General features: G+C 43.9%; 1 protein-coding gene across 2 annotated transcripts in view; it reads right to left on the bottom strand.

Annotated features, from left to right (window-relative positions):
• The window catches only part of TLL2 (tolloid like 2), an 86040-nt gene that overhangs the window by 19055 nt on the left and 54574 nt on the right, over positions 1–12411 (bottom strand). For both annotated transcript variants that reach the window (XM_068197455.1, XM_068197456.1), the window contains exons 8-11: positions 9995–10119; positions 6088–6203; positions 4051–4153; positions 1146–1262 (exon numbers count right to left, since the gene is read on the bottom strand). In XM_068197455.1, the coding sequence (XP_068053556.1) occupies positions 1146–1262; positions 4051–4153; positions 6088–6203; positions 9995–10119 (461 nt within the window). The remainder of the gene's footprint in view (positions 1–1145; positions 1263–4050; positions 4154–6087; positions 6204–9994; positions 10120–12411) is intronic.

Here is a 12411-nt window from a genome sequence, read left to right on the forward strand (position 1 = left end):
AATTTTTTTTTTCCAATACTATTTAGCAATATGAAGGATGATGCCATACACGCTAATTTGGTCACTTCTAATTCCAGCAAACTACCATAAAGGGGGTGTTACAAACCACATGGTCCAGGCAACAGCTGCTTTTCAGGAAAGATGTTTAAAAAAACCCAACATCAGGCAAGCTACTTCTGTCTCTGGGGCAACAATTCCTGCAGAAACCAGATATTTCTCCTGTGAAACAGATTTGTTAGCCCCAAACTGCTGTGAAATCCTCATATGCTTTATCTGCACTTCCCCAACAGTCCCATGTTTGCTTCACTTCCTTCTGTTAGTATAATTATTCATGAGTTTATGGGACACTTGGGCACTGGGCTTCCAGCATTATGCTTGTTCCTGTGGCTGAAGAAAGAAGATTTTGCAATGTCGGTATCAATACAGTCAACCTCAATACTGTTGACAACACTGGCATTCCTAAGAAAAATGTCTGCTGCCCAGAAAACAATGAGGGGTTTTAATACATTTTAGAATCATTACTGCAAGAAAAACCACTAGGTATATATGGAAAAGGGAAGTTACTGATTTTTAATAACTGTGGTAGTATTGTTCCTCCTCTGAAGTGGTTTCATCATCTCACTGCTGTGCAAGTTTCTAAAATACCTGACCTCTAGAAAATCTGATATGCTAATTTCCAATTTTATATAAGTAAAACATACAAAGGAAAACAAAAGACTAATCTTTGAATTTGAGAAAAAAAAAACCCCAACCAACCAAACAAAAACACCCCAAGATAATCTGTATTAAGTGATAAAAAATGTATGATCCCAAACAGAGCTTTGCCTGTTAAAATACTGAAAGAAACTCTTGCTCTACACATTGCTGCTTACAGGGGCTGGTTAGAGCAAACAGAACCTGGCCTAAGTATGGAAGCTATTGCTTCATGTTCCCATCTTGTTGTGCCCCCCCAAATGTGATAATCTACTTGGAAAATCCATGTCTTGTCTACTGAAACAAGCCACAAAATCTGCCAATTCCCACAAAAACAAGGGCATAGCTGTATCTAACCACACTGTGCAGCTGAACTTCTGCTGATCCCATAAACCCCCTGGATCCTGTTCCATCTGCTCCGTACAATGCAGACTTCTGGCTAAGGGTTGTACCTTCATAGACCACAAAGAAGCCTTTGCCCAGGATGTTACTGCTGCTCCGGAACTCGATCCACAGCCTGCTGTCCGTAGAGATTACTGGTTCAGGAATCTTGTCACCACAAAATCTACCTAGAAGGCAGGAAAGTGACAATAAAGATCTCTACAATCTCCTGAGGGACAGCACAGCTTAACAGGCACCTGTGACTCTGAGAAGCAAAGAGTCTTTGGTAAAGGAGTGTGCTTGTTTAAACACCCTTTCACTCCCATCAGCTGTCCTTTTGAATAAGTTTCTGTGTCCCCCCTTCATTAATTCATATTCTTTTCCATAGTTAAGTGAATTAAAGTTCTCTTCAGCTAGGAGCAGAATCCAGTTACAGAAGAAGCCTCCATTGCCCTGGTAAATTCAAAAGGGTTCTTGTCTTGATCATGTAATTGAGCAAATGAGCTACCATGGTGGGGAAGCATGCCCCTGTCCTTCTAGAGATGTAGCATTAGGGAATGTCCTTTCTACCTGCTAAACCTTGAAAACTCCTTCAGCACTTTGCACCCAGGAGCGAATACTCCAAGTCAAACCAAGGGCAGGACATGGCCATGCTGATGAGAAAAAAAAAACTTCTCATTCTCTGTTCAACAAATCCCAGTTAAGCTTCTGCAATCATTTAATTTCTTTCAAGACAAAGAGACCAGGAGCCATTTTGCTCCATGACTGCTCTAGCTTTGAGCTCTCTGGCATGTACCAGCACTGGTAAACCCCAAATTTTGCCAGTAGGAATAAATCCTGAAACAGAACAGCTGCAGGTGGCATCTGCAGCACAGACAACCTCAACAACCCCAAATTAGTGCTCCTCTCTTAAGGCCAGAAGCTCCTCACAGAAACAGAGCAGGCACCAAGTATGCACTGATAGGCAGGGACCTGCACTTGAGTCAGGAGCTTGCGCAGAGCAAACATGGTTTTTTACTTCAGCTGACACCAGCAGGGTTATACACTGAATTCAACATGTTTTTGGCACCCTATCCAACTGAATCCCAATCACAATCTGACAGAGGCAAAGAGCAGTTCTTCAGGCTGAATTCAGTCAGGACAGCAGTGATAGGGATCCTGGCCTTCCAACACCAGGCAAAGACATCTTTGAACGACTTCAACTGGGTAAAAACCTGGTTAATGCCTTACCTTCAAGACAGCATTGTATTTCCCATTAACTGGCTGGGAACAACAGTTTCACTACCAGCTTTTTTTTCTTGCAGAGTCACCTATCCAAATATTATCTTGGACCCAGCTTCACTCAGCTACTATTGTGCCCCTAACCTGCCCAGGGCTGTTGGGGCAGTGTGACAGCCCTGCAGCATGTCAATAGCATCCCCCATCTCCACTCCCAAAGGGGATGCTAAAAACAGCATCAGCACTGCAAAGCTTCTTCCTCTAGGGTCACTGAGCAACTTCCTCCTGGATTTAGACTTGGAGTTTAACAAGGGTGTCAAGAAGAGGAAACACAGATGAGGAACGAGAATGAGCAAGCTCCTCAGAGTGTGATAAAGGATCCATTCATAAAAAGTTATACACCATTTAAAGGCTGGGTTTTCACACACTTCCCTGGGAAAATATGCAGCACACATGTATTTTTTCTCTCCACAAGAAGCCCGTGTTTTTACAATTCACACTAATCCCCCTCCTCACCCCCTGCTGAATTGCCGTCTGTCTGCCTCTTCTGACCTAATTTCATGGGCTCAGCCCCATGCGGGAACCATGGCCACTCATGCAGCGTCTCCTTCCAGATGGAAACACTCCCAAGTCCACCTGCACTAGTGGGACAGGGAGTTCTTGGCTTCTGAAGTACCTTTAAATTACTCAGCAGAAAAAAAAAAACATAACGAGGAGCTAAGTTGCAGCTGCTGGAGCAATGTTACCTGACACATATGCAGCAGAGAACAGCAGTATATGCTGCCAACCCCAAAATAGACAGTAAACAGTAAAACCAGCTGCCAGCTGCCCCAAAAGGTAGGCCCACTGAAACCTGGGCAGCAGCATGGCTTCAGCCTCAGCACCTCACCTGGTACCAGGGCTAGGATGTCCAGTGGGGCCAAGGAGAGCACCCAAGCCTCTCTAAACCCTCTGACTCAATGCTCACTAGCCCAGTCCTGTGCTGCAGCACCTCTAACACAGCTGGAGATGATGCCCAACCTGATTGCTTCTTTCCTTTTAGGCAGAAGGGGCTGTTTGCAGTGCCGTATTTTACATGCTTGGGACAGCAAGCTTAGGGGATGAGGTCAGGATCAGAGGCAGTGGCAAAGTAGGTGGGACACTTGAACCATTCAAGGTGACAGAAGACTTGCAGTTATGATAGCAGGAGGCAGAGAAACAGGGAGGACACAGAGGAGCTGCACTTCTAGAGATCTCTGGGAGCAGAAGCAGACTGGAGTCCTTGCACAACTTGGCCTGGCATGGTCTAGCAAGTTCCCTGCTAGGAATACAGAGGCTCGAAGTACAGAGTACTGTGTATTTGTAAACACAAATTCATGAGAAATAATGGCAAGAGCTTGGGTCAGCTGAGCAGCTGCTTCATTCTGACTGCCTGACAGTTCTTCCCTGGACTTAGGAAAGAGCAATAACAAAACTCCAGAGACCACATTTTTAGTCTCAGCCAGGACCCTGGCTCACTTCCCTCCCTGCCTCATTTCTCAAGCTGCAAAAGGAAGGAATAAAACCTTTGCGACCACAGGTCTTGGAGCACGAATCATTGGGAGTGAATACAGCACACTGACATCTCTGGATGGAGACACTAAGGGATGGCCAGTGCACTGGTAGGGCCTAGGATCCTTCCAAGTAAAGGAAAGTTTGTTTCTGTTTGCTTCCCCCACCCACTCTCCAAAGCAACAAGAAGAATACACAGAATGCAATTAAAATGAAACAGCTACTCACCCAGTAACGGAGCCTTCCTCCAGTAGCCATCACGCACCTCCACATAATCATACCAGCAAAGGCGACTTTTAAATAAGTCCATCGATGTGAAATTTAACATAATCTGAAAGGAGAGAGTGCACATTTCTCTTTGGGGAGGGAGTTACTTTAAAGAGAAGACTCTACAGATTGCTTCATGTTTTATTTCCACTACAGTGCTGCCTAAGTGAGTATGCAGGCAAAGACAGTTGGGCCATTTGTAGGATTTGTACACCACCTTTTCTCAAAAAAGAAAGGCTTCTCAAGGTGTTTTAATGAAACCATTAAAACACCTTGACAGTATATGACAGCATATGACAGCAGAGAGCCCTTTACTATCAACTCTGTAATTCAAATTCAATACTTCTCAGTTACTAAAATGCTACTTTTAAAAAAGCCCAATTTGGATTTTTAAAATTAAAACCTTTGGTTTTAAGTAATGTGAAAATCATAGAGAAAGACATTGTCACAAACCACATGTTTGGGGTTTTTATCTGAATATAAAAGACACTTGTAAAAAATATCTAATTTTGCTCATTAGGTTCCACATTCTGACCATCAGACTCACTGTGATGCAATTGCATTCAGTGGCTTTACCAAACAGAGCTTGGCATTAAAATGTTATTATTTTGGTCTCCTTCCTCACTAAGATGGATCACTGGCCTTGGTCTGGGAGGTCACCTATGGAGGTCATCATTGGTGTGTACTTGTATTTTTTTTCTGGCGAGATTTGACCCATATAATTCCTTTAGATCCACAATCTGAACACAGTCACAGAAATGTCTTTATGTTAAAATGGATGTTCTCCCCCAAAGTACTGGTTGGGTGTGCAGAGTGCAGTCTGTAATGATGTCACTGACTTTTTTCACCTTTTTGCAGTATTCTGACTTTAGACAGCAAAAGGAGATTCACCTGTTTCTATGCAGATGAATGCTATAAGCCCAATATCTGTTCTGAACTAACACCTCAGGGCAACAATTTGCACCAACTACTGCATTGAATTAAACAGATAAATTGAAGCATTTAATCTGAAATCAAGTTTTTACTTCCTTTTTTACATTAGTGGTTCAGCATTAATTAGATGCTGGGTCCTTCCCGACACAACTCTGAAGAGGCTGAGAAGCAAAGGGAGAGTTTACAGTAAGACTGACACCACGAAACTCTCAGTGCTACAGTTGTCAAACCTGGACGGCTCTTGGCCCTCTCGCCCCAGCGATGCTCTCCCTGCAGCTGGTGGCAGGAGCTCAGCATGGCATGGGACTGGGCTTGCAGGTGACAGAAACAGGTCCCGGAGCCAGGCAGCTGCTGCAAAACAAACGAGCTCTGCGCTTCTTTGTCCGAGTCTGAGTCTTAAGCGTGTCTTGAGGGTGATCCTCAGCAAAGTCACTCTGCCAAGGAGTGGGCTGCTCATTCTTGCAGCCTGGTATGGCGTGACAGGCCTGAAGGGCTGGTGTTGCTGGATTAAGGAAAGATTTCATTTCTACAGGAAGATCAATAAAACAAAAGGAGCTGGGAAGAAAGTGGACAAGGGTGGGTGATTGATGTGCAGCGGGGCTTGGCGTTTCAAGGCGGGAAGTGGGAGTTCCCTGACAGGGACATTATTCCTGCATGACAGGGGCAGGCCACAGATGTCACTCACGGCTCCTCAGCTCCCTTCAGGACCCCAGATTGCAGCACATTTTATCTAACTCATCTGACTGGCTTTGGAATGTGTGCTCGCCAAAGCTAACAGGTGGCAGGAAATGTCCATGCAGGGTTTAGTCTCAAACTGAGAGGGAGGATCAGACATCAACACACAGCCCAGATATGTGAGGGGCTCTGCTCCAGCATCACCACTTCTCTCCTCAAAATCATGTATTCCTGACTCCATCTCTCTCCTGAGTGGTGCTCAGGAGCCTTTCCAGGCTCCATTCCTGCACGCCAGGCATGCAGAGATCTGGCAGGTCCTAAACTGTCATCACAGGCAAAACCTCGCATGAGGGAAGTGCAGAGTATACCTTGTGATGCTGTGGCACCTACCTTCTCCCCTGGGGTCACCGAGATCCTCCAGACACAGTGGGAATAGGAGGGGTAGCCATTTGGAAAGCCAGGGGCTGAGAAATTACCTGTTGAATCTTGCAAGGTCTCTCCACAAGCTGCAGGAGAGGGGAAAAAAAATCTATCAAAAAGGAGTGACTCTGAAAGACATCAGGGTCTACCAAACTGCTCATGGTGGCTGGTACTTCAACAGTGCTCATTCATGGTACTGGCCAAAGGTCACTGACCACCTGAAGCCTTGCCAAAGGGGTGATGTGAAATTGGTCAGAATTTCTGGGATAGAAGATGATCAGTGCAAAGACACAGATGAAGCAGCTACTAAAGAAGAACCCTTCTTCCTTCATCATCCTTCCACATGCCAGCACTTTCAGGTTTTAGTTGAGGAATATCTCATTCACTAATCAAATGCAAAATATTAACCCCACCCCACCTCACAACCCCACACTGATGCCAGCAAATCTGTTTTTACTTCATTACAAGCTGCTCAATGAAGTTCTCCTTAGTTACCATTGTAAATTGTCTTTTTTGGGCTTAAAACATCCTAACAAAAGCAGGGCCAGTCCCATCACCCTCATGTTTCATCTGCCCAGCACCTTCCTGGCCACTACACTGCACAGGACAAAATATGAGCTCAGCAGTCCATTGCTCTTCAACTTCCTGTTTTGTGGCCTGCTGCAGTTGATGAAATGTAGATCCCAGAGCGACTTTTGGGAAGCAAAGAATACGCACATGCATATGATCCTTTAGGGAACTGCAGCTTCCAACATCTGGAAAAGCTGTGACTACTGTAGTTCTGCTCTCTGAGACAGGATGACTGAGCTGGAACAAGGAGAGACCATCCACACCTACAGAGTACCTCACTGGCTGGGTGAGAGGACCACAACTATCAAGGCTCCCATTTCCTTGACAGTGCCCACTAGACACATCCAAATGCCAACTGCAAGGAGCAAGGACCTTGGCTTGCCTGCTTCCCAGTTGTTTTTCCTATTTCATAACCAAGTGATATTACAAAGCTGCCTTGGACCTGTAACGCAGCCCCCAAAAAACCCCGATTGAGCAGCAGTGCTTTGAAAGATCCAGCAAGGCCTTCCCTTTCTCATGGAAATGCCAGGGGTTGTTCCTCTGCTTGATGCTACCACAGGGTAATTTTGTAGCCATGATTACATTTAGATGGGCAGGTGTGCAGTTGGACTTGAAAAGAGACGGGTTCCATTGAAGAAGTGTAATATGTTCAAGCAGGGGAGAAGGAGTCACCTAATCTGGAATTTCTTAATTTCCTTAAGGAAGTTTGATCCATAGCTTGACAGATCAGACTAAATGAAGAAATGTGGGGACACAGAAAGGAGTTTTTTGATTTTTTTTTAATAAATAGGGAATTCCAATTCACAACTCACCAGGATAAATGAATGTTCTTTTTCTCTGCTCAAAAATATATTTAAACAAACATGAAATGATAAAGAGAGCTCAAAATGCCAGGAAACATGTACAACATGAGCATAGTGATATGAGATTATTGCCCTCAGCTGAACCACAGTGAAGGTTTTCCAGACTTAATTCTCCAGAGTGCAATTACACAGAGACTAGCAAGACTCTGTAATTATGGAACAGGTATTATTGTGTCTACTTGCAAAGACCACTTTGCTGAAATATGAAAGGAGACTTATCTAACTCCCTGAGCCCTACAGAGGAAACTCTCCAGACACTGTGACAGGCTGGCCTTGCAGCACGGAGGAAAGTGACTGCTGGCAGTGCAGGGGAAGCACGACTGTGAGCAATGCATCTTTGTGGGGAGAGCACAGCCTCTTGCAGAGCTCCCTAAAAAGCAGTATGACTGTAGTAGGAAAAAGACAACAGGCCCAATAAAGCAACTGTTCAATACTTCTGGGATCCAAGAAACTGAGCAGGTAGAAAGGAACAGAGGTGAAAAGCAAAGCAGTAAGGTGAATGCTTCAGAACTCATTAGTAAATGAAGCAGTTGGGTGACAGGCACTTACAGCTCATCAGCTGGTTACTGGTACACTGTATCTTTTTGAAAATGCCCAGAGAACTGGAGGTAATTATAGAATGCAGGACCATTCTCAATTTACTGTTTAACCATTCCTGCACAATTAGCACAGCTACACAAGCCTTTTTTCTTTAGCACAGCACAAGACAGCAGGATGAGAGCTGTTTTAAAGCTTTTGTAGTCACTGTAGTCATCAAATCTTCAACTGTGCAGCCATAGCAAATCTAGCATTAACTACTATGTAGCAGACTGCACCTTGCCTTCCAGAAATTCCTTCAGCAAATTTCATTTGATTTCACCTGGCTTGGCACTAACTTTAACCCAGCAGGTATAAACTTTGAGGAATTAAGAGCAATTTAAACCAGCAGGGTTTTAGAATGGACAAGCTGAGCAAGCCCTAACTGTAGCAGGCACATGAGCTCCAGTCTAATGAGCTGGAGAGCCCTGTTTCTTACAACAGACACAGCAGTTGTTCTGGCTGATTCCAGTGCATGCTTGTAACTCATCCTCCACCATACTAGCTCTTTTTTTTTGGAGATATTATTAGGTATTCTCAGATGGAGACTCTCTTTGTAAAAGGGAAGCCATCTGCCACTCAACTTCTGAATTATGTTGCTGCATTTTACCCTAAAATCCTCAGCCTGAGTGCTGAAAAAAGTGTCTTCATCCTAAAGTCCCATTCAGACCCTGCTAGAACACACAGATGAAGTCCTTTGGTTTTAACTCCTTTGCTTTGTATTTTGCAGAGGAAGAAAACTTTTCAAGCTACAGATTCAAATGGCAGAAGATGTTAATGTCATTGAATATATTGCACCTCTTCTCTCTAAATATATTGCACCTCTGTTCTCTAAGATGCAACTTGTATATAAATTTTGATGCAAAGAAAAAAAAAAAGCAGAACAACAGATATTTGAAAAAAAAGTTTAGTAGGCTTAGATCGCTAATTATTTTGCTGCCTAATATGCCTAATATGTTCTGAACTGCAATAACCTCTGGTAAAGCTTTGTGAAAAAAAAAAGTAGGAAAAGTTCTACTTCACAAATGGAAAACTTGAGACTCACAGAAGAGTCCTCATTTTAAAGAAAGTTGCTTTGTAGCTTTTAGTTAGTACCTCAGGCCAAAGTGGCTTTTCAGCTTGCCTTGAGAAATCTAAATCTGTAATTGATTCTTCCAGCTATGGGAATGAAAAGCCTGGCTGGATTACGTCTGACTCAATCAAAAAACATAGTGCAAAACAAATTAACCCCTAAACTAATCCGTGAGATAATTTTGCAAGAACAACATCTTATTCAACCAAAATCAATTTAGAGATAATGATGAGTGCAAAAAGAAAAATGTAATGATGAGGGAAAAAGAAAAAAATGTTAATCAGAACTAACAGACCTAAAAGTTATACCACCCATTATAAGCTAAAAGCAGTAATTTTCAAACATATAAACCCTGAAGCCCTCAAAATTCATTCTAGACCCTTATGGACTCATACTTTCTGACCTGTAGTTGGATACAGAAAAACACTGGATTTTCACACCAGCTATCCAGCACTCTCCAGGGCCTCAGTCTACCAGACATCTTTCCACCATTTTGCTAACTCCTAGTCCCCACTCTGCCCGCAGCCTACACTGGTTTGATTTTCTACAAATAGAGCCTACACTGGACCAATCTGAAGCCCTAAACCCAGCAAGAATACTGGCAAAGTACTAACAGGAGACACATCTTAGGCATGTTCACTTCTCCCCCATGACTCCAGCTCAAGCATTTGATAGTCTGTGTTTCCCAAGTCTCTTTCCTCAAAGGGATCGTTAAGGTGCTCTTGAACTCCAGTGCCTTCCACATAAACCATGTGTCCATGATAAAGCAGGATCCACCTCCCCAAGCCATATTTACCTGGGCATTTGTACAACTTCCTTGCCTGAGCGATGTCTCCCTGGCTCAGGCGAATACGTTGACCAATAGTTGGCCGGACCCCATTGTCATCACGACGGGGAAGGATGGTGTCGAGGAAAACTCCTCTAAAGGGAAGAACAGAGAGACACGGAGCAGTGAAGTAGGGAAAGTGACACAATGAACAGAAAGTAGAGCTGGCAGGCCGTCCACACCCCACCCCCCTGGCCATATATCCCATGCTAACAAGCAAAACAAGCAATAGTGGTTCAGCTTCTAATAACTGCTAACTATCTCAAGACAGCCTTCTCACTATAGCAGACAGCTTCCAAATGTACAAGCAAGTCTGCCAAGCCAAATTCCTCTTGGATATCTCAAAATTGCTGCTGCCTCTGTTTGAGGTAGCACATTCCTTGCCATAAATCAGAAAAAGCAATGAAATATTCCTGCAGACAGTTCATGGCACATCTGGCTCAGCAGGAGCACGGATCTGGCGTTTAAGCCAAAGAAGCAGAGGGAAGGGGAGTTTTCCCAGTAGCAGATGGGGTTGGGCTGGCAGTGACTGGGGCTGCCACAGACAAGAGGAAAAGATCATGCACTCTACCTTTGCTCTGTATGAGTTTCCAAGCTAGTAACTCCACTTGTCTCTGCCTCTTTTTACTAGCTACTATTTCTTCCAAGTGCTTCACACTCAGGAGCTCTTTACTGCACTTCTGATGGAAGTCCAGTGAAGGATTTAAGCTCAGGCCTCACTTCTATCAAAATGCAGTCTATGTAGCCAAGCAAAAGCTTGGCTATACAAAAAGAGACCCCCAGGGAGCATTAGGACTGTAGGGAAGGAGGGAGGGAATCAGAAACCTGAACTCCAGGTTGGCAAAATCCAAGCTCTTGCAGCCAGGCTGTCCAGTCCACAGGAACCTTTCACTGGACCCCTTAATGCCAGACAGCCTTGGAGATGCCAAGGCTGACACCAAGTTTAACCTTCAGCATCAGCTCAGTGAGGCAGACTGCTCTTTCTGAAGGACAGGATATAACTGTCCAGAGACTCCAATAGGAAATCAAGGCAGAAGCAATAATTTTAGTGCTGTCTAGTCCAGAGGTGGGGAGGGAAGGGGGAAAATTGTTTTGTAAATATTCAAACTGAAGAAAGAAATAGAGGGAAAGGAATTTAATCTGTTTTGAAAACTGGAATCAGCTGTTGCAAGGGAGATGTTGGCATTTTTTCAGCAGTAGAAAAATTCTTGATCAGCACCAAAACCAATACTTACAAGATCGGAAGTGAGACCCTTAAATTTCAATTTATAAATTCAGTTTGTTATTCTAAATGCCAACTGCATGCCTTGGGCTGAATTTATTTAAGTTTATATATTAAAAATAAATCCTCCAATTCCAGAAACACCACAAGCATAGAAACAGGTCAGTTTGCTCATAGTAAATTTTCAAGCCTCCTCAGGAGTTCATAGAAGAACTCAGCATTTGGCAGGGGCATACATCTGTGGCCTCTGAAATGCTTTCTGCAGATCTCCAGACTCAACCAAGGAAGAATGACAGAGTTTAATAGAAAAACCACCACTTGCACATACAAACTTTTGATTCTTTTTCCCATTCCAGCCGTCACAACTGTGCACTCACAGCCCTCAGCTTTCTGCATGTAGTGTATACCTCAGGCACTGCTCACACAATGCAAACAACCCATAACTTCAAACTACCCTTGCTACCTGCCAAACACATTTCCTTCTAGAAGGCTCTACTCTGTGCTGAGGCAGTAAGATTTTTGGTTTTGCTTTTTCCTCCAATTGCTTTTTTCTCCTTTCAAATGCATTGCTGAACACGACTCCCAACTGCAGAGCAGTAAGTAAGTTTCTCTCATTTTGCCATCAAAGGAACCAAGAACAGGACAATCTGTCCGGCCCAAACCACACAAGTCCCAGAAGTCTCATCCTCATCTGCTTAAAAACACTTGGAGTGTAAAGTTGCACATTTGGTGAATGTCTCTAGAAGTGTAAATACTTTGATTCAAAAGTTAATAAACAACAAACACACATCATTGAACAGAGCAGCTCAGGAAGTCTAACACTGGAACCCTGCTTGAGTAAAATATCTAAACTCTCCTCCCAGAGGTGGGAGAAGAACCCATGAATTCTGGATGCCCCATTCTCTTGCTGTCCAGGCACGGGCAGAACATGCATTAGCTGCCCAATGCAGTTGTAAGCCAAGCACAACACCCCACCATTCCTTCCAGATAAGAACAACAGAGTCTGACAAGAGACTCACACAAGTCATTAGCATCTGCACGGCACCCTGAACATGCAAAGTGCCAGGCCAGTGCTTGCTAAGAAATTATCAACTGATCTCAAGAGATGCTAAACATTCACGTCCCAGTAGATAGGGTAACAAATACAGGTGCCTAAACAACACTC

This window comes from Anomalospiza imberbis, chromosome 8 (genome assembly GCF_031753505.1).
Source record: "Anomalospiza imberbis isolate Cuckoo-Finch-1a 21T00152 chromosome 8, ASM3175350v1, whole genome shotgun sequence".
Lineage (NCBI taxonomy): Eukaryota > Metazoa > Chordata > Aves > Passeriformes > Viduidae > Anomalospiza > Anomalospiza imberbis.